At 42.2% G+C, this 22626-nt stretch overlaps 1 protein-coding gene across 3 annotated transcripts in view; it reads left to right on the top strand.

Annotated features, from left to right (window-relative positions):
- The window catches only part of FGF13 (fibroblast growth factor 13), a 327822-nt gene extending 310016 nt beyond the window's left edge, over positions 1–17806 (top strand). For all 3 annotated transcript variants that reach the window (XM_032773206.2, XM_032773208.2, XM_032773207.1), the window contains 2 exons: positions 15128–15326; positions 16401–17806. In XM_032773206.2, the coding sequence (XP_032629097.1) occupies positions 15128–15326; positions 16401–16537 (336 nt within the window). In that variant the 3' untranslated portion in view covers positions 16538–17806. The remainder of the gene's footprint in view (positions 1–15127; positions 15327–16400) is intronic.
- The last annotated feature ends 4820 nt before the right edge of the window (positions 17807–22626 follow it).

Consider the following 22626-nt stretch of genomic DNA (forward strand, 5'->3'; position numbering starts at 1 on the left):
AGGCAAGCTTGCCCCTTATGGCACTGTCTGGCACTCACGGCTAGCCATGGCCACCCTGGCTGTGTCCAGAGTTGGCAACAGGGGAAAGAGACTGCTCTCTATGCCAGCATGCCGCTCTGCCCTGTGCTCCAGCGAGGTCGAGGAGGTAATGTTTCTGCCTAAGGCAGGCCACCCAGCCTCAGCCCCGGCTCCTAGTCCTATCCCCAGCCTTGGTGCTGTGCTGTACCTTGCTGAGGGCCCGGCTGCTGGCACCCAGCCGCAGCTTCTGGCCCCAGACCCATGGCCAGCTCTGGCCCCAACCTTGGTCTCCATCCGTGTCCTTCCTCCTCCCACGCAGAGCCTTGGCCCCTCTCACAGCCCTGGCTCTGGGGGAATGGAAAGGGGGAATGGGAGGGGGGTGACCCTCAAAAATGTGAAGGCCATGGGCATAAGGCAAAGTACCTGCCAGAGCCCCACACTGCACCCTATGTTGGGCCATGGCTTCAAGGTGCCATCCAGGCATGGCACACAGCGATGACACTCTGCAGGAAGCTGGCAGTAACTAGCAAAGGCGGTGGCAGTATTTAGCTCAAAGGGCAGCTGTAGGTATAAACTGAAAGCAAGACTTGGTGACTGCGTCTCTACCTGCTTCCCAGCTCATACGTGGGTTGTAACAGAAACTGACCTTTTCATTGGCCAACGTGTTCCCCCCACCTCCATCAGTTCAATTACAGATTGATTCACAACACCTTTCTACAGCAAAAGACGTAACAGCATCTCCCCCCAAGCCATTTCACAAGGAAAAGGCCGCATCTGGCTCGGCAACACAGAGCTCTCTAAAACGAACCATTGGAAAGGGTACTTAATTGGTCAAGAAAAGCAGGATGCAATTAGGGATACCGTTGTTGTTATTTCACATTCAGACTCTAGTGGCACCTTAACACCAATCAGGATGGGGCAGCATTATACTAAATGCTGTACTAGCATACAGGAAATAGCTTCTGTCCCAAGACGCTTACAGTCCAAAAGGCGCAAACTCCTTTTTAGGTTTAGATCTGAATTAGCAAAGTGGGACTAAGATCACGTTCTCTGTACGTGATCACCCTGACCATAAGAACAGCAGTGCTTGTCTAATGAGGGTATAGTGTTTTCATAGGAATCCTGCTCCAAACTCTGCTCCCAGCTGAACACATTTGCACTTCCCCTTGAAATGAATGGGGCTTGTACATGTGGTTAACTGAGAGCAGAATTTGCTCATTATGAGTGTTTCCAACTTGCATTGCATTTTAATTTAAATGTGTGAAACCTTTCAGAAGGGCTGTGCAAAATATATGTGGTTTAGCGATTTGACAGCAAAAGGATTTCAGTTTTACGCTGCTTGGAATCTGATTGCAACTTGTGGCAGGATAATATTTGTGGTATAAAGTATTCTCTCAGCGGTCTGTGCCAGCTTGCTAAAGACACTTTCATTTGCTTTTTGAGTCTTTAATCTCTTTGGTTTGAGCACAAGGACAGATCAAAAGCTCAGAAATACCATAACACACAAATATATTAGTGAGACACACACACACACCCCTTCAAAGATATCAACCTTTCTATAACTGCACAGAATGGGGCAAGCAAGCAAACAAACACAATGTTACATGGGCATAAGGAAGTGATAGAGAATGACTGTGAACCCCACTCTGAAGGAATGGCACACTCTCTTCTTCAGCTTTCTGGCTGGTGCCACAAAATATACAGAAAAGTGGAAAGGGTTCAGTGAAAGACAATGAAAACATTTTGAGGTATATGGAACCTTCCATATGAGGACACACCTAGAACAATTAGTACTGCTTAGTTCTGAGGGGAGTAAGAGCCATGATAGAAGTGATAGAGGAAGAATGGCATCAAGAAATAAAGCCCGGTGCTCCTATTTGCTCTCTCTGATCGTACAGAAAGAAAGGGTACTGGGCCACCAGTTAAACCCTACTAGTATTACTCTGCACTATGCAGAAGGCAGACTGGATGCCCAGTTCAAGAGAGCAATTTGCTGTCTTCATTTAATGCTGCTTAGCCCTCTGTGGGGTGGTTTCTGCTGGCTGATCTCCTAAGAAAGGATGACAGTGGAGATAATTCCCAAAGGAAGAAAAGTTTTTAAACCTATAACTGGAGTAAGTTTCTTCAAGAAAGCCACATTCTCTCATCCCAGCACTCTGGAGTTCTTTTCATGCTCTCAGGGGTTGGAAGGGAATTGAAAGGGATGAAGGCTATGCCGTCTTCCATATCCCCTGCACTAAAGTTTGGAGCTAGGAGAGGATAAGCAACTTCAGCAATCGTTGCAGGCTGGATGGTTTCCAGCCTGCTCTATCAAGGGCACGTTTTTCTCAAGATGATCTGTAGATCTTCTGCTGTGTATTAAATTGGAGAGAATACAGAGAAGAGCAACGAAAAGGATAAAAAGTTTAGAAAACCTGACCCATGAGAGAAGGTTAAAAAAAAACTGGGCATGTTTAGTTATGGAAAAAAAAAAGACTCAGGAGGGACCTGGTACCATCTTCAAATATGTTAAGGGCAGTTATAAAGAGGGTGGTGATTAGTTGTTCTCCATGTCTGCTGAAGGTAGGACAAGAAGTGATGGGCTTAATCTGCAGCAAGGAAGATTTAGGTTACGAAAACTAACTATAAGGATAGTTAAATTCTGGAATAGGCTTCCGATACTGGCTGTGGAATTCCCATCATCGGAAGTTTTTGACAACTGATTGGACAAACTCCTCTCGGGGAGAGCCTATTATTACTTGGTCCTGTTTCAGTGCAGGGGGCTGGACTAGCTGACCTTTCAAGGTCCCTTCCAACCCTACAATTCTATGATCCCACCTATCCACCTGATTTCATAGTGATTTAAAACTTTCCATTTGCAGGGCATACTTTTCAGCCATCCCAGCTTTTGATATACCAAGAGAGTCATACTCGCATGAGCAGATTCACTGGCTTCAATTGGTCTAGTGTACCATGACAAAGAAGAATACTTCGGTTATTGTCTTGTGGCTTAACGTTTTAGAAAGATATCCAGAAAGTTAACCTATATGGTAAAATCCCAGAAAACATAACTACTCCATGTGGAGACCTATCATCAGAGTCTTACAAGAATGTCCTTTAGCGCCTTTGAAAGCAGTAATGTTACAATTTTAAGTATGAAATTATAAAAATTAGATATGGAAAAACCTATTGGGCATCTAGGCCTTTCCCTGTCAATATGAGGATTACACCATGCAGCAAATGCTTTTAGTTTTTTTCTCTAGCTGAGCCCACATTTTCCTTTGGCCAATATCATTCTATCGCGCCTAGCTGAATGCTTTGTACCATCTGCAATTCTTCTTTTTAGTGTTTATACCCTTCATATGACTTCAGAACTACCAGCATTAGTTGCTTAATGAACCTTTCCTGAGCTTTACAAAACATACATTGCTTTAGATTCATCCTTTTATCTTAAAATGATATTACATTTTCACTCCAGTTTTGAAGTAAGACTGGAAATCTTTATGCCCTTAAGCCATAGAAATCAAACAGGAGAGACGTGTATGTTAAGAGGGCATTAAAATATTTACAGGGGCTAGACCATTCAGGAAATTTTAAAGACTCCTCTACTGTCCCTCACCCAGGAAATGGGATGCTTACTTTTATCACACCAGTGCAGAAGCATACAAGAGGTAACACAAATCTTCTCCCTTTCTTATTCATGCTGAGTAAACTAGCAGTACGGCAACTCTGTCTGGCTTAAGAAAGGGACTCGTGTTTGACATCTGCAAGGTGGTCTCTTGGGAATCCTGCAAAACATTTAAATCACATTATGGATCTTCTGTAATGGGATTCATTTCCTCTGCAGTTATGAGAGGACCATTTCTCTTCCTCGTGTATTATGTACTAATTTGCTCACCTCCAATTAGGCATTGCTTTCGTAAATCAACACATTTAGAGGTGAGGAATAAACTAAAAGACAATGGAACAGTAACAACGAGATGTGAAGTATCTATCATGGATACATTTCAAAGCTGTTTACAAACATAAATTAAGCCTCATGACGTTCCTTTGACAAAAGTAGGTGTTATACCCGTTTCACAGATGCAGTAAAAAAAGCAAAGAGTTGAAGGGCCAGCTATTTTAAAGGTAGTTAGGTGCCCAGCTCCCAGTGAAATCAATGGGAGTTGAGAGCCTAAATACTGTTAAAAATCTGGCCCAAAGTTCATTGCCTGAATTTTCACAAGTGAGTCAGAGGCAAGGCTGGAAAAACATTCCAGGATTCTTAGAGCCGTGCAAAGCTCTGCATTTTGATTAATATACTTTCTGTTTCAGCTCACCCTCTGAATTTTTATTTTATGGGGGATGGGGTGTTGAATATTTGATTTATGTACAAAGGAACACTGTCAAGTAAATAATTACCAGGGCTTTCTTATAGATCCAAAGATACCTAACAAAAACATGAAATCTCACTGCTGGAGCACAGATATTTACCATAGTTAGTAGCTCTGACACAATACATTTTTCTCTTTCCCCAATCCTCACTTGAATGGGTTTACATACTCTGATGTATTGCTTTGTTTGCAGTTTTCTGCATATTCCCACTATTACTGGATGTTTACTATGCAAATAAAAAAGATCCTCATGCTATGAAAGAATGCCCTGTAAAGAAATTCTGCCTAAATTACTTCTATGCCCAATTACTGCTTATTTATTAATTAAACATCGTAGGTAGTTTCAGAGATCTCTAGTACATAGTTCTTACAGACCTCTGTTATGTTGCGTCTTTATTTCTGACCAGCAGAGGCAAAATCTCTCTCATCTTTTCTTACAATCCATCCCCTGCATCATTTTGGTTATTTCCCACTGCACTTTTTCAGTCTTAGCAGCTAAGCCTTTCCTATAATAAGGCCAGTAGAATTGCACACAGTATCTTAAGAATGGGATTTGCAGAAGTGCTCAGTATAGGCCTAACTCTGCTCCCATGAAATCACTGGGAGTTTTACCGTTTCATTTAATGTTTTGCATGGCACTTAGGCCTGGTCTACACTGGGGGGTGGGGTGGGGAGTCGATCTAAGTTATGCAACTTCAGCTATGTGAATAACGTCGCTGAAGTCAACGTACTTAGATCGACTCACCGTGGTGTCTTCACTGCAGTGAGTCGACTGCTGCCGCTCCCCCGTCGACTCTGCCTGCACCTCTCGCGGCGCTGGAGTACAGGAGTCGACGGAAGAGCGCTCAGGGATCGATTTATCATGTCTAGACTGGACGCGATAAATCGATCCCCGCTGGCTCGATCGCTTCCCGCCGATCCGGCCGGTAGTGAAGACAGACCCTTAGTCGAGTTCACATTTGCAGTGTTATCCCTGAGGTCTTGTGAAAACAACCCAGCCATCCACACTCTGCTGTCTTTCAGCGGTCATCACTACAAGGTCAGTTAGGAAATCCCTCTATGGCCCCAAACCTGCAATGACTGACACAGATACTTAACTTCATGCACTGTGAGTAGCTGTACTGAAATCACTTGGGCAACTTACAGTAGGTAAAATTAAGCAGCACACACCAGTCTTTGCAGGATTGGGACCTATCTATACCTGCAGTCTTGATTGAGACTAAAGTCTTTTAAAGAAGGAGCTTCTATCCGTGTAGCTAACAGGCTTCACACAATATAGAAATTTCTTCACAGAGTTTTTTCATGCTGATGATCCAGAAGCTGTTGTTAGTTCTGATACTTTGCAAGTTGAAGTCTTCACATTTTGTGCTGTTCATATTTCACACGCTACTGGGTGATGAAGCAGAGGATACACTCTGGAAGGCCACATGCCAAAGATGAAGAAAATCAATCTCTGTTAATAAAAGGCGAAACTGCTGGTGCAGAAAAATCGCTAAAGTAGCAGCAGGATAGCTTGAAAGGGGTCCTTCAGAAATTCACTATAATAGAATGAAATTCTAGTTTGCATCAAAGTGCTGACAGAAATTGGGAAACAGAGGAATGAAAAGTTGGGATTTTGTTTAAAGTGGATAAAATAAAGGATACAGCCCCTAAGGATACCATATCGTTATTCTCATGGAATCTGTAATTATGCACCCTACATTTAAGAGCATTTCCTAATCCATTCATCTGAATTAGTATTTCTGAATCATTTGTGTCCATGCCATTGAATCCTTTTGAATCCAATTTCTGACCAACTGCTCCGTGAAATATCATGCAATTAGAGCCCAGGTTTGCTTCATAAATACCAACTTTGAGACTGTTAGATTTTGAATGATCCACATTTTTTATTCCTTAATTTGTTGGGTTAGCTCCTCTGCTGGTGGGACTAACACAAAACGCATGGTGATGACAGCCATGGGATAAATTCCATAGATCATGCATCTCTGATCAACTCATTTTCACTCTGCCTGCTGACCCATCTCAACTGCGATCTAGTATAATATGACAAACATTTGAATAGCTGTAAACAGCCACCTTAAAAAGGGGAGGCTCCCTGCTGCTTGCTGTATGTGGGTGGAATTCCTCACCCCTCCAATTAGCCTTGGTAGAGGGTCAGGATGGTTAATGCTTAAGGCCTGGATCAGTGATTGGGTTCAAGGTCTGATACTCCAGGTGTCTGGGCTAGAAGCAGGGGCTTTTACACCATTCGAACAGGAAGATTTCCAGCGTTGCATTGGTATAGTAACTTCCACATCTGGTAGGTATTTAAAAACTGGACCTTACAATTTGGTATGGGGGAAAAAATCAATTCAGATTTTTCTATATGTAATTAGTTATTACTTTTCTCTCCCTTGGTGATCTGTTTAGTTATCTGCTTGGAATAGTGTGGCCATTCCAAGTTCATACTACTGAAGTCTTTATACCAAATGATCATATCAGACGCCTTCTTTTTTATTGTCCATAGATATATATTTTGAATGCAGATGTAATTCTTTTTATGCAAGAACATTTCAGGAGTTCAGCTGATTAGATCAAAACCAAGCAGAAGTTCCTGACAATTTATCTTCTTGCTTACTTAAGCAAGTCTGAGTTGTGACCGGAATTAATCAGTTTCCTTAACGCAATTTTGTCTTGTTTTTTCTGTACAAAATATTTTTCATATATATATTGCCCTATGTACTATTAACTTCTAGGCAAAACAGGTGACTGTATCACACAACTATCCTTTTTGTTTTTATCCTAGGCTATTATAAACACACAATTCATGAATGCAAAATATTTTCACATTCTGCTATGGGCTTCCTTCTGTAAAAGCTGAAAGAGAAAAATGGAATATCATTAATATCATCCACACATATACTAAGTTAAATCTCAAGATCTAATCCTGCAACATTTATTTGCATGGATAAATCGTCAATAGGATCACTCAGATGAGTAAGGGCTGGACTAGGATCTCAGTTTGTTACTGTCAGAAAGAGACAAATTCTATCTGCAACCTTTAGATTTCTCACGTGCATGCTTCATTCCACAATTTCTAGAGACTTTTTTGAGATGCTGCTCCTTGGATAACAGCAAGAAACTTTCTGTCACCCTCACTGGTAACTAAATATGTGGTTAACAACCGGAATATTCGTCTCACCAGTACACACTGACGCCTGGAAGTTCGTGAACTTTTGTAGGTTTTCAGTGATGTTTTTGCATCAGATTTTTGACTTTAGCTTTTGTTTCATTGTTGGGAGAAGGAAACAGAGGCCTGAAAATTACAATTTCAGTCATATTATAAAGAGCACAATGAATGTATACTCTTCAGGGTTCTAACTTCAGGCAGAAACTCATTTGAGTAAGAGAACCAGTAGTGGGTTACCACTTAGCACTTCATTCTGTCCATCATTCTTTGCAGTATAATTCCACCCTCTCCCTGCTCTGTATCAGCCACCCACAGCTTCCCCAAATGTGCAATTCAATGTACAACCAGCCAGTTTGGGATGTGAAAAGAAGATACAAACCACAGTTTGTCCTCTCCCAAGAGACAAAATACTTTGTCCATTTAAATTGGTTGTCACCTGTGGTCATTAAGTATTTCTCATGTAGGGAGGAGCAGTTAGGGGATGGGACAGGGAATGGGGAGTGTTGGATAGGCGTGGGAGTCCCGAGGGGCCTGTCAGGGGGCGGGGGTGTGGATAGCGCTCAGGGGATGGGGAACACAGGGGGTTGGATAGGCATGGGGGCCTGTCAGGGGGTGGAGGTGTGGATAGGTGTCAGGGGGGGCAGCGAGGGGATGGGAAACAAGGTGGTTGGACAGGGGATGGGGTGCGCTCAGGCGAGGGGGTGGAACTGGGTGAGAAGAGGCGGGACCTTGGCAAAAGGGGTAGAGTGGGGGGTAAGGTCTGTGGCACAGCCAGGGGTCAAGCACCCCCCAGCACATTGGGTGCCTGTGATGATTCAGATTCTAGCTTGGGACTCAGGAGATGTGGGTTCAATTCCTTGCTCTGACACAGATTTCCTACGTGACCTCCGGCAAGCACTTTGTCTCTCTGTACCTCAGCTCTCCATCCGTGCAATGGGGATAACAGTCCTGCCCTATCATGGCTGTTGTGAGGATGCTGCATTAAAGAGAGGGAGGCACTCGTATTCCACAGTAAAGGGGACCACACATGTGCCTAAAACAGATTCAGTATCCATAGCAAATGCTGTATTCCAGGAATGTCCCAAAACCAAGCAAATGTTTTCTGTTCCTGGTTCTCTCTTACAATGAACTCAGTTTAATCACCAGAAAAAAAAGAGTCTCATTCTAAAGAATCTCATTCCACATTAGGCAGCAAAACTACATCAGGCTTTTGGCTTATATACTGACTTGTAAAAAGAACTGGGTGTATTAAGCAGTGTTACATAAAAGCTATTAGAAATGCCAAGCCTGGCTGATTTGTACCTGGTTGGCATGCTCTCCAGTCTTCTGCAACAATGACAGCTTTAACAACCGACACACAGTGAGAAAGCTTCCAAAAATATACAGTGCAGGAAAAAGGAGGGAAAGGAACAGAAAAAAATGTTAATTTTTCCTTCTGACTGGCCAAATGACTGGTTAATGGCTAAGGATTTTCAAGGAGGGGAATGGTAACAACCTTACTTCATCAACAACCCACACTTAATTAACAGCTAATTGGAGGCAGCCCATTGCCATGGAAACCCCACATGGCCCCTTTCCACATTCACTGCATTCAAAGGGGGTGGGGGGATTGGTGCAACATGAGGATGGACCAGAAGGAGGCAGGGATCATCCAAAATGGGATATTTACCCAAGACAAAATCTGCTCCCCCAACAATGAATTGACCACGGTTGTCACCTACATACCATGGTACCAGAAACAAATACAAACAAAACCAAACCCTCTGTTCAGATGGAACCTGCGCAGCTGCTAATTCAACAACACATAACCAGTCTAGAGATCCTGAGTTTGGAAACTCTTTATCCAAAAAAATTATTTTACATGTTCTACAAAATCAAAGAAAAAGAAACCCACACACCATCTCCCTCTGCTTCTCTTCTCTCTGCTTCTCCAGGGCAAACATTTGTACTGCAGCAAATGCAAAAAAAAAATAAAAAAAAATCACACTTTTCTCTTGTGTATAAGTTTCTCCTGGTACTGGGTATCTTAGGGCTCAGATTTGAGCAACTATATCTTGTCATCTATCCATGTCGTGTTGAGAGAAGTGCCCCACTCAACACCTACTTCCAGGGACTCTCTCATGAGCCCTACCCCTGACAGAGTTACGGGACATTAGGTATCAGCTGTCCCATCTCTGGGCTTTCTCTTCTGAGCATGTGGCATCCCCAGAGAAATGTTGATCGACACCTCAGAATATTAACACCAGCCAGTGCATGATTTTAAGCCAGACAAAATTCAGAATGAGAAAGAACATGTGTCAAGGTAAAAGGGAAGGCGAGAAGTCACTTAAATGCTCCTGGAAATTATGTGCAGAGACGCTATTGCCATAGAATCACAGAATATCAGGACTGGAAGGGACCTCAGGAGGTCATCTAGTCCAACCCCCTGCTCCAAGCAGGACCAATCCCAACTAAATCATCCCAGCCAGGGCTTTGCCAAGCCTGACCTTAAAAACCATGTCGATAACCCATGTCGATGAACACAGCATAATTAGGCATGAGAACCTGTGCTCTGATCAAAGTCGAAGTTACCCTGTGCCTAATGTAGCCATATAGCCAGGCAAATCTGACCACATTCTAATNGCAGAGAGGGGGTGGGGACCAGACTGTTTGGGGAGGCACAGCCTTCCCTACCGGGCCCTCCATACAGTTTTGCAACCCCAGTGTGGCCCCCGGGCCAAAAAGTTTGCCCACCCCTGACTTAGACCCTGAGCATGTGGGCAAGACCCACCAGCCAGACACCTGGGAAAGGTTTGCTGAAAGTTAAGTGATTGGCTGGACTGGGGTTCAAGACCCTAAATTGCTGGGGGGGAAGTTATCAGTGTTGGTTTTTGCTTTAGTTGTTCTGGTGCTAAATATTTGTACCAATAAAACCCCTGCTTGCGAGAAGCACAGCTATTTAGCATTCCTACTGCAAAGATTCCTCCTTTTCTTTTTAAGCAGGCAGGAAGATCATAGGTATTATTAATTAGTAAACTGAATTGATGGAAACAAATACTTGTAAAAAATAAACTGTGTTAAATGCACCACTTTGCATTCCTGAAAGAACACAACATTTCTGCTGCCACAAACAGCATCTGAGGCATCAGACAGATGTTTAAAAAGACAAAGCCGTTCAGCATGTATGTCTTGTCTTTTAGTAGCTAGGGCGACATGCTAGGAAAGAATAGCAGTTAGACAAGCCAGAGAAGCATAACTGCTTCTCTGGTCAATGGTCAAAATGGTCAATTAAATTAGGTGCCTTCTTTTCCAAAGCTGGAAAAAACAATGAAAAGAAAACTGCTGTGGTAGCCCAGCATGCGAGGGAGAAGACTAGACATGGTGGAGCTCTGGAGGGACTGTCTTTTAATTGTGTGTGATGCCATTCACCTTCAAAAAACTGCACACCCATGTTAATGACCATTGAGTTTCTGGAGGAGCCAAGTAAAGGGATTGCCTCCTGCGAGAGGGGGAGGAATTACCACGGCATTGTGCCATCACACCAACATGCAGCGTCGAAGGGATGTCTGGCATTAACAGGGCTCTCTGCTGCATCACAGCACCAAGCACAGCTTGTTACCGGAGCAACAAAGCCAAGAAAAATCAAGAGTGAAATAGGCTTTTTAGAATGTTTTCCTTTCTATATCCACCCTTTGTCCTCTGTCACATCAGACCAAGTGCTGGGAGTTTAGCAGTCCTGACTGCAGCCTTTTGACGAATCCTGTGGTGAGAATGTCACACAATCAGGGAGGGACACGGGACAATGAAGGGAGGGGATACCTGCTTCCGTGTTACTGTCAAGTGTAGCCACTCCATGTGAAAGTGCACTCTGAAATTAATTGGCTTCTTGAGAGGGGAGAGAGAGTGCAAATGTTGTGATTCGGTTCCTAATCTGAACCTCCATCACTGAATACAGCAAGCCTTTTGTAAACAGCTGCAAATTACTGCACATAAGCTATAATCATTCAGTGGCACACTGTAGTTTTCTGTTTTACTGCTCTTAATTGGATGATATACTCACAATATTCCTTATTAACACAGCGAGCGATGGATGGAGTAATGCGGTAGAAGGGTTTTATTTGGAAATCATATAAAATACAGTGACTGGCCCCTTTGGACAGTGATTGAAGCTGACTGTCAATTAACTAAATAGCAACTAATTAACATGAAGGAACAGGGATGACTTTGCTTACTATGCACTTTTTGTTAAAGCGACTGCTAATCAGTTGGGTTTGAATTCTGTTCCTTTGCTGCACAAAGACACGAGGGCAAAAGGATGTATTACAATTCTGTAGAGGAATGTTAAAATAGCACTGCTTTCTCTGAAAGGAGGAGTCAAGAAACTGGTTTCAGCTCTGACTCATTTAATTTAAGCCTCTTCCTTCCTATGACTTTTTTTTAAACCAAAATTAGCCTCAAGATACTTTCATAATTTATTTCTTGCTTGTGTTTACTACAGTACTGACATAATTAGAGTCAAATCCTCATGCACATGAATAACTCTGTTGAAGCCAACGAGACTACACATATAAGGAAGGCGAGCAAGATTAAACTAAGAAATTTTAGAAAAAATACAGTGGCATTTTACAATAGCCATCACTACTATAGTTAAAATTGCATTAGTGTTTCTATTATAAACCCCTTGCTTTAAGGGATTTATAACTCCAGAGGAAATACCTCATGGGTTGAGGCTTGTTTTCAAAACGCATGCATCATTTGCAGTTCTTATTCTAAATTCCTACTGACTTCATTAGAACTTTACAAATGTTTTTTGTCTTTTAAACAGAAATGTTGTAGCTCATCAATTTATAATTTTGATTATCCTGTCAGTTCTAAAATATATCCAACTATGCTAGGGACTAATGGGCCACTAGAATGCATTGAGCAGTGATTTAAAAAACAAAACAAAACAACCCCTTTATTTCATAGGGTGAAATCCTGGCTCTACTGAAGTCAATGGATCAAGGATTTCATCCACAGTTTCTACTCCCATATACTTCAGGGAAGTTATTTTCCCCTGTATTGTTCATTTCAGAATACTGTTAAAAAAACAAAGGTAATTAATGCACAAAATATATGACAACTGAAAAAAAGGATCTACATTTTAAAGGATGAGCGATATTTTGCTATAACCTATGTGAAAAGAACTTGCATTTGTGAAGCATGTATTTATGCATGAAGAGATGGAAAAAAAACACTGTTGCTTTTCCACCAACATGCAAATTACTCACAACAACAAATCCTAGATGTTGGGAGGATGGTAAATCAGCGACGTGTTTCTCTGGAAAAGATCGAAGGAGCCAATGCTGGGCTTGCAGTGGCATCGGCTCATTGACCTGGAAAAGACTGTGGGAAACTGTTTACTTTTTTGTTTTTAAACTTCCTGTGTTGGCCTTGGGATGCTTATTGTGAAAATTCGGCTCTTACTGTTGAACTTTGCTATTGTTTACAACTACAGCATGGATCTTAGTGTTGAACCTAGTTACGTCTTACAGTAGCTACAATGATGTGGTCAACACTGAAAGAAAGTGTGCCCCTGCTCATTGATACAGCTTGGACATACTAATTAATGCTGGTTTTAAAGCTAATGAGCATATCACTTATTTTGCCTTGGGAAAAAATATTGAATCGTGCATTTTTGTTTGCATAAGGGCTAATCCAGCACCCCTCGAATTAAGAGTGCGCTCAGTGATTTCAGTGATGCAGTTCAAGGCTTTACTTTCCAAGTTTTACTTTCCCACCTGTATCTTTGTTCTCATTATTCTCAGAGATAGGAGAGTGTGAGTGTGGTGTGTGTGTATATTTTTCTCACACACACACACACACCCGAGCCAGACTGGGTAGATATAGATTTAAGCCAAAGTTCACAAGTTTGGCTGAACCCCAGTACTTCATGCTCAGCACCTCCGAGCATCAGGCCACTTATTTATGTGGCTACAATGTGGAGTTAGGAGTCTAGACTTGTGTGTCTTACTGTGAGTAAGAGAGCTCTTTCTGCCATCATCACATATTACTGTACACTAGAACTGTACAGTTCAACATTTTGCCGAAAGATGTCACATTTCAGCAAAATGTTGAAATTTTTTGGCCGTCTCAAAATTTCTAATTTTTCGACAAAAAATTAAAATCTAAAAAAAAGGTTTTATTTTCTTTCCTCCCTCACCTCCTCTTCCGTTATCCCCTGCTCCTTTTACTTTTTTCCTCTCTTCCATTTTGCCATGGAAAAAGGGAGAAACGAAAGAGAGGAGCATACACAATAATTGTGGCTTGGGGGATTTTTTGGTCAAAAATATAAAATCAAAGAATTTAGAAAAGAAATTTTCCATGAAAATGTTTATTTGAAAAATGACCAATTTTGATTTAAAAATTCAAAAATTAAAGTTTTGCACAAAAAAATACATGCCTGCTCTATGCTGCTGACACACAGTGACTCCTGCTGGGAAAGCCGTACAGGGATGCACTATGGCACAGCCTCCCCTCTCTCTCTTGGCCTCTCTAGTCTTTTGTATGACTTGGGCACAGGGCAGGCTGCTAGGCAGCATCGCTATTGCTGGGGCGTAGACTGCAAATTGATGTCTGGCTAGAGGTTTATTATTATTTGCTGACCTTCCCACATCTCCTGAGGCAGTTAGTTTAGAGGTGTGGGTGTCCAGTGCACTGAAGAGGCAGGGCTCTGTGCTGGGGCATCAGCATGCATGAGGAGAGCTCTACCCCAGAAACAAGGAGAGTACCTAGGACACAGTGACCATGCAGATAGATGCAAATCGTGTATTTCTCTTCGAAAGCTCAGCTGCCAGTTTCCAGTGCAATTCCTTCTGGTTACTCATTGGCCTCTGGTGCCAAAAAGAGGTTAACTGACTCAGTCAGAATTACAGGATGAGGTCACTCACTCAGCCAGGATTATAAACCAGCGAACTCCGGTCTTGCTCATTGCTTTAACCATTAGCCCCCGTCATTCCTTTCGAAGCAGTGAAGTTCAAATTGAAGGGTAATGCTTCATCTTTAACCCTTGCCATTGTAGCTAGGTGCTGCATGGTTCTCAGAACAGAGCCTGATCTCCCACACTGGTTTTCCAATAGCTATCGCAAGCTTCAAGGACATACAGCATGTAATATGCTGGTGCTTGTCAAAAGGTATAAATAATGTAGACTTAATGAGGTAGCTAAATAAGCTAATTTAACATCAAGTGGTTAGTAAGAGACCAATTTACTCACTGCATCTTTGCTTGGAATTTTTACCGGACTTTTCTCCTTTAAACACTCAGTCGTTCACTGCTGGTTACTGCATGCTACTAGCAAGTACAGAGAGACTCTCACTGATCAATAATTCTTCACTTTGAGTTTGCTCATTGGGCAGCAAGATTTTATTATGCTTCTTTGAGTTGCTCTCTGCACTCTCCATGGGTTTCAAATTGTATTACTCTAGAGTTCATATTTTTAGGGCTAGTGTTCCATAATTGGATGGGGAAGATATGTCTTTTAACCATCTGAAAGGCAATGAATATCAAATCATCTGTATTAACTGATGTGCAATTCAGCGCTGCAGGTATTGATCTGTTACTTTCTTCCAGGAACATTTCACACCTGAATGCAAGTTCAAAGAATCAGTATTTGAAAACTACTATGTGACATATTCTTCAATGATCTACAGACAGCAACAGTCTGGCAGGGGTTGGTATCTGGGTCTTAACAAAGAAGGAGAAATAATGAAAGGAAACCATGTGAAGAAAAATAAACCCGCCGCACACTTTCTTCCAAAACCCTTAAAAGGTAATTTCTTTAGTGTTCCCAACTATTATGAAATGACATTACATTATATCTGAAATATTTAATCGCAAAGAATACATTTGAAGTGTTGAACCATTTACATAATGGAAATGTAACATCCTGCAGCACATCATTAATGTAATTGGAGCTTCTTTTTCAGATTTGACTACATACTGTGATATGAATTTGTTTCATGTATTCAAATACATATGTTAACCCATTTGTCCTGGTAGTTCTCAGTATGTCCATTACAGTCCATAAAGATTTCACCTAGATAGTATAACTGGCAACCAGCAGAAAGATGTATCATGTCATGCTTTGTGTTACGCTTCAGGGATGCTTATTAATGGGATAGTATTCAGATGGTAACATTTTGTCTCTACTACAGAATTATTAAACGTATGGACCAGCACCCAAACATTAAAAACAATGCATGTGAGACACAGACGATGCCTTGTCTTAGACCCTAGGTTTATCTGAGTAACTTGTAAAGGCAAATGCCATTTTGAAATCATAGAGATTATCTCCAAGATGCACAACCCTGCATGGATAGACAGGCCATTTCAGCCTATGTCTAGTCTAGCTTTACAGTCTACCTATTTAGGGCCAGATTCTCAGCAGAATCGAGTGCACCTACAAAACCCCTGCATTCGTGTATGCAATAGAAAACGTAAAGGTTCATTTCTGTGGTCTTTTACCTGGACCATGTGCACCAATGTTGGGTCAGATCCATTGAAGTCAATGGAACTAGGCTGATTTATGCCCCATGAAAATCTAGCCTACAGAATTTTGCAGAGAGAAAGTGGTTATGTGCCTATTTTAGCTAGTGCCTCTAATATTTTGCCCCTTAATATGAACCTTTGAAATTCTCTTTTCATGGGTGTTTGCATGTAGAAAAAGAGAAATCTCCTAATGATCTTATCCATGCAGTGAATACATTTCTTTTACTATTCCCATGTTACTTATTATTGAATGAAAAGGTCTAATTAACCCTTGAAATTGCATAGCCAAGAACAGGGGCAAAAGTAGCAGCATATAAAATATGCTGATGTGCTTCTATTTCTTTCTGATTTTCAGTGGCCATGTACAAAGAACCTTCTCTTCACGATCTCACAGAATTTTCAAGATCTGGAAGTGGGACCCCGACAAAAAGCAGAAGTGTTTCAGGAGTGTTAAATGGGGGGAAATCCATGAGTCAAAATGAATCAACGTAGCCAGGTTAAGGCAAGCCAAGTGCTCTGTAAATGGAACCTTACCGCCGGATGCCGTTGAATTCTTACTAGCAGTCTTTCATCCAAACCGTTCAATTGTTCAGGACAAGCCGCCGAACTTGCATAGGTCACTCGTTTATCAGCCATTAGATCTTCTGGTTGTCAAAGGATATATCTCAAATCTGTAGAATATGCGTGTGCATATCACAAGACACCTGGATAGCCAGCAAAACATAACTGTGGAATAAATCTCAGAGAAGAAATGTCCAGCTCTTTTTCCTCTCTCTTTCTCTTTCTTTTTTCTCTCCTATGCTTTGTGGAAAACTAAACAAAAACATTTCACAGCATTCACTGCTGATAAGAATTTGCTTTCCAACCAAGAAATAAAAAGACCACTTTTGCTCGTCAAAGGAAATTTTAACGCTTATATGTTTTATAGGGGCAAACAACAAAAATGTAAACTCTGTTGTTTTCTTGGCTTACTGTTTTATATCTAAGGCTTGATAACAAAGGTATCCTTTAATTTGGATTAGTGCAACTTTTTGATTTCTCAGCTCAAATGGGCCTTTAAAGCTGTGTCTTTAAAAAAAAAAAACCTAATAAATTCAGGGCTGGAACTGAGAGTCAGTGTCTCAGGCTCAAGCAAACAGTGTTCTTGTGATTTTAAACACACTGAAATATAATTTTTTATAGATTTGTAGCATTCTGGTAAAGTTCTTGTGCTGACCCCAGTCTGTAGGAATTGAGTTGTTTTGTTAACCTGCGTCAGTGGAAGATAACATAAAGGGATAAAATTATCCTCCAATGTAGATTTATCTTAATTCCATTTTGTGTATCATGTTAAACTATTGTTGTGGCGTCTTTTCTAAAGACAGAAACTGTGGAATTAAGGTGACTTAATATTTTATAAAAAATGTCTTATTTGTAAAAGTCTTTCTTTCCCTGTAATGCGCACGTGATTCTTGTGTAGGAGGAAGCATTAGGACAGGTTACCCCTAAACAACATATACTCATACATGCTATTGGAAAAATTGTTTAAAAATTTAGTTAGGTTTCCATTTAGGTCATCATATCTCTTGCATGGGAGAAAGTTGGAATATTGGCATAGAGTTGCATGATGTGTAAGATTTTGTGCATTAACCATCATTGGATTCTGTGCTCCAAACCTGACATAGTTCTGTTCAAGCAGTTGTCTGCCTTGTACAAAAGAGTTGTTTATTATCTGTTGTACACACAATCATGCACTGAATAAACTATTTATATTAAGATGTACTTTTTAAAAAAAGCTTGCTGTTTTATTAGACAGTGTGCATTGCTGATTTTTACTTGGAGACACAGAACTGACAGTCAGATACATGCAAATGAGTGTTACTAATATTATATGTAACATTTTTTGGTTTGTAAACAGCTTTATGTGAAGCGGTTTACACTCCTGGAATACCATTCACGGTACAAATGAAAACCTGCCCTTCATTAGTGGGGCCCTTCTTATATACCCAGCTGAGACTGCAAACAGGATGCTAATTATTTAAGAAGTCTCATTTTCTCTAGAAGAACTTTTGAAGCCTTATGAAAAATAGGGGCCCAGACTTTAGATCTCAAAGCTACTCAAGTCGACCCTTTATGGGGTGGTATTTTCATCATGTCCCTTTGATTTCTGTATCAAATGTATTCAGTTTACTAGCAAAGGATATGTTGGTTTGTTAAGTTCCAGCCCCACACATTCACCTCTGGCTTGCCTGCATTCTGTCCCTCTTAACATAACCAGGGTTTGGCGGGCCAAATGGTGATATCCCTAGCACCTGTGCAAACCCCAGCAGCACTGCGGATACTAGACTTTTTTCCCTAAAATGTCCCGTCATTTTACTACTGGTGTCACCAACAGTGAATACACTAATGTAGACCAGCCATCAGCATCTGAGTTACTGTGAGCATTTAAGCAGCAACGGAAAGAGAAAGTTAAGGTTTTATTAGGTTTGGGTGAAAAGGCAAATCTGGAGGTAGAGTGAAAGAGAACAGAGAAGGAAGGAAGACTCTTAAAGTTATCCATAAACTTTAGCTAGAAATTAGAGTGACACATTAAGTTATCTGGTCTATCCCCTCCAGTAAAGATCTGTTCCCTAATAAGTAGTTTGGCTTATCCCAACCAAGCCTCTGAACTGTTTGAGATTTTCTCTTCACTCATTCAGATATGTCTAGAAGGAGTTCCTATGAGAGCCATCCACTTTGGGATACTTAAGGATCTCACGTACAGTTGGATCTTCTGTCGAATGCTCTTTTATCAGTTATTATATACTGTAGCACCAGCTGCGTGCTAAACACTAAGGGCCCAATTTTCAAAGACATTTGGGTGCCTAATGGGAGTCAGACACTCAACCTGCTTTCACACCTTTAAAAATCCCACTAGGAGTCTACTGTTAGAGGGCTTTCGCTTCCCCCCTTCCCCTGAGTCTTGTCACGCAGACAGCAAGCAGAAGACCAGAAGTCTGACGTGCAGGCAATGTGATGTTTATTGGGGTTAGTTCCAAGCAAGCATATCCAGAGCTCTACACACCAGCACAGTCTATTTCCCATTGTTCTGTTCCCAGCTCTGATGCTGCAGAGCATTTACCTTGTATCCTCGTTCCCAGCTGTGACAACGCAGAGCCTTCCCTGTTATCAATCATCTCCTCCTTCTTAGCAGGCCCCAAATACCTGCAATGCATGTCCCTGTCCTGCCCTGTCCCATCCCTTACAACTTATGGTCGTGTTCCATTTTGGAGGGTCGTGAGTCTGGGGTCTTCGTCTCACCTCTTTTGTATCCCATTTTGTCTCAGACTAACAAACTGATTATATGCTACATCTATCTGCAGCTTGTGGGGCCTCAAAACCTGGCCTGAAACATTTAGCAGTGAACTGGTCCTATATGGAAGGAGGAGCAACCCTTTCTCCAAAGAGTTTACAAGCTAAGGTCCCAACCTAACAAGCCCCAGCTTGAACTCAAGCTGTGTGGCCCCAAAGATATGGTCCCTGACAGAGCCACACACAGCTGGCTCTTAAAAGCACAACCTAGCACTACATACGCTAAAGCTATGTTCGCTAATGTCCTACAGAAATAAGATATGCAAAAAATTGTGAGAAAAATGTAGCTGGTGCACATTCTTAGAAACCATAGAAAACACCTTTTCTGTGTATATTTTTTAAACATTTTTGCTAGGTATAGAAAAAGTTAAACTAAAGAGCATTAACAACCTACATCAAGGTGAGCAATACATCATGTAGTAACAGCTAAGCACATCGCCAGTTCAATTCTATTCTTTAATGTTAATATAGCCCCACAGCATCACCTTGAATTAAAAAAGTTAATCAAAATGAAGCTAAAAGACTATGCCAGTTGAGTGGGAAATTCTCTATGTATAATTCTTCAACAGACTCACCTCCTGAAAATGACTATTCATGCTCCAGTTTCTGGCATATATAAACTTTTCTAGCACTAAAAATGTCCTATGCCATCAATTGGAATTTTCAGAAGGATTCAGCCCCCGCCGCCCCAATTCAGACCAGATTTTCAAAAGCGCTCAGTTCCTCATGTAGGGACCCAAATGAGGGGCTAGTGTTTCATAATGCTCTTTTGAAAGTCTGGCCCTAAATGTTACAGTGGGAGCTGTGCACTTCAAAAATCTGGCACTGGGCTCATTTGCGCAATCCAGCCTTCAGGGTGAGCGTTTTAGAGCTGCCACTGTGACTTGGGAGCACAAGGCCCACTGAAAGTCAGTAACATCCATCACGATGTTGTTTTCCCCTCTGAACAGCTGAAGCTGCAGATCTGCCTAGTACTAAAAAGTGTGAGCTTGGATTATTTTCAGATCATAAACTCTCTTAATTGGTAACAATGATAAAAAGCCATAAGATGTTGTCTAGGCAGCTTTCACTAAGTCACTATTCTAAATGGCAGCCCCGAGATTTTTCTGGAATCAGGTAGGGCCAAGATGGGAGAATGACACGTTATTTTTCCCTTTTGGCCAGCACAGAAAGAGTCAGCATTTGGGTAGAGAGTTAAATTTACCAGTAGGTTTTGTCTTCCTTTATGACCCCTAAAACCCCAGCTGTCCCCTCACAGAGGGGTGAGGAGAAGAAATGGTAACAAGTCTACGCCATGAGCTAAAGGAATTAACTCCATTGCCTGACAGCAGAACGAGGCACTTAGCCCCTGGGGCTGGCATTTCTTCAAAGCAACCTAGGGCAGTTGGGTGCCTGACTCCAATTACAGATGAACAGGAGTGGAGCGTCTAGCGCCTTTAGGCTTGATTGAAAAATCCCACCCTATGTGGCTTAGCCTTCACAGAGGCCGCCACAGGACAATTAACCAGGATGTTGCACACAACCCCCCAGAAATGGAACTAACAAGACACGTGCTAATCTTCCCACCCCACCCCACCCCCACCCCCGCTCAGGCACTTTGCATCTCAGGTCTCCCATTCCCCTCAATCTTTCATCTAGTTATCTTCTACTTAAATTGAGACCTCGTGGACTTCACAGTTGTTGAAGCCCTATGGGCCATCTCTAAATACTGATGAAGCAGGGGGCGTTTTCAATGGAGTGCAGTGGGAATGGGGCACCTTTTAGCTCCCCCATGAAAGCCACAGCCATAAAATTTGCGCATATGAAAAGTTTCACCCAAACAATTCCTCAGATCCATCTTTTTACACGGGGAAGGAGAGGGGAAGAGGGTGTGGTTTCAAAAGCAGCTGTAATTTAAGAGTCTAAAGTCTATTTTTCGCAAGTGACTTAGGCACTAAAGCCCACTGACTAAGTCACCTGGGCACATTTCAAACTATTAGCCTAGATCAGTGGTTCTCAACATATTTACCACTGTGGGCTACATATGCAGCTCTCGCCTAACCCTATAGAAACAATCACTATGGCCCTGAGACTGTCGCATGGGCTGCAACTATGTGCTGATTGGGCCCCAAGCGGACTGAGACCCCACCGCCCTAGATGCTTTATGGAACATTATAATTATTGTCCGACAGTCATCTAAGAGCTGCTGCTTTATTTTACAGAACATTCTTAACAAATGTACTTTGGGGCTAAATTTCAAAAATGACTAGCCCCAGGGGCGTCTGGACTGGACGCTTCCTGCTCAGACTCACACCGCCTCTGCAGTTGATGTCAGGGTTTCCTGCTGGTTGGAGCGGTTCCAGTAAGCTGACCTGCGGAAGGACAGTGAGTGAGATCCACTCCAGCAGAGTAAAGTTATTCAGCAAGCACTGAGCGGATGGCTTGCTGCCACCAAGGCCTTATCTACACTAGCCTAATAATCCCCAGGATTCAGCACCAACTCACACTAGTGCAGCTGCGCCTGTACTAAGCTGCGGCTGTACCCAGTGCTCAGGTGTTCACTTCCAAAGCCTGCCCTGAGCAGAGTTTCCTGACATGGTGGTTAACCCCCACCCCCTCATGCCATCGCTGAACTAGGGGGCTCAGCTGTGATGCAGTTGCAGGACCACTAGCGGTGTCAGTTTTTCTAGGGCAGACACCTCCCACCCCAGTTCCCCTTCCTGCTGCTCAGAGCTGACTGTGCTAGTGTAAACGCATGCTGCCCTTTCACATTGAGATAACACTAGAGCGGCTTAACATTTAATCAACTTTTTAATCATAAAATCTCACATCTAAATAAAAAGCGGGGACGGGTGGACTGCGGACATTGCAACTAAAATTGAGATTATTATTCTAATACTGTTTTTCAACCAGTTCGTTAGCACTTTCTTACCATGGCCTGTATTTAAAAACAGTTCTATGGCGCCTTATCTACACTAGGGAAATTTTGCACCATTGCTCAAGTGAGTTCAGCAGCCCTGATGGTGCTGGGTCACAGGCTGCTGCTGGGCTCTTGCAGCACACTACCATTTGGGCCTGCTCAGAACGTCTCTGGTGGTCAAACAGAGGTTTCGATAGCCTAAGCAAGTCTCCTGAACCCCCATTTATTTTGGCCAGTCTGCCAAGCACAGAACTGTGAGCTGGCTTGCAAGGGAGCTACGGGCCAGCCCAGAAGCCATGTTCATGTTTTCTGATTTAGCACTGTCTGTTGTCCTCCCAACACAGTCCTCTGC

The sequence above is a fragment of the Chelonoidis abingdonii genome, chromosome 8 (genome assembly GCF_003597395.2).
Source record: "Chelonoidis abingdonii isolate Lonesome George chromosome 8, CheloAbing_2.0, whole genome shotgun sequence".
Lineage (NCBI taxonomy): Eukaryota > Metazoa > Chordata > Testudines > Testudinidae > Chelonoidis > Chelonoidis abingdonii.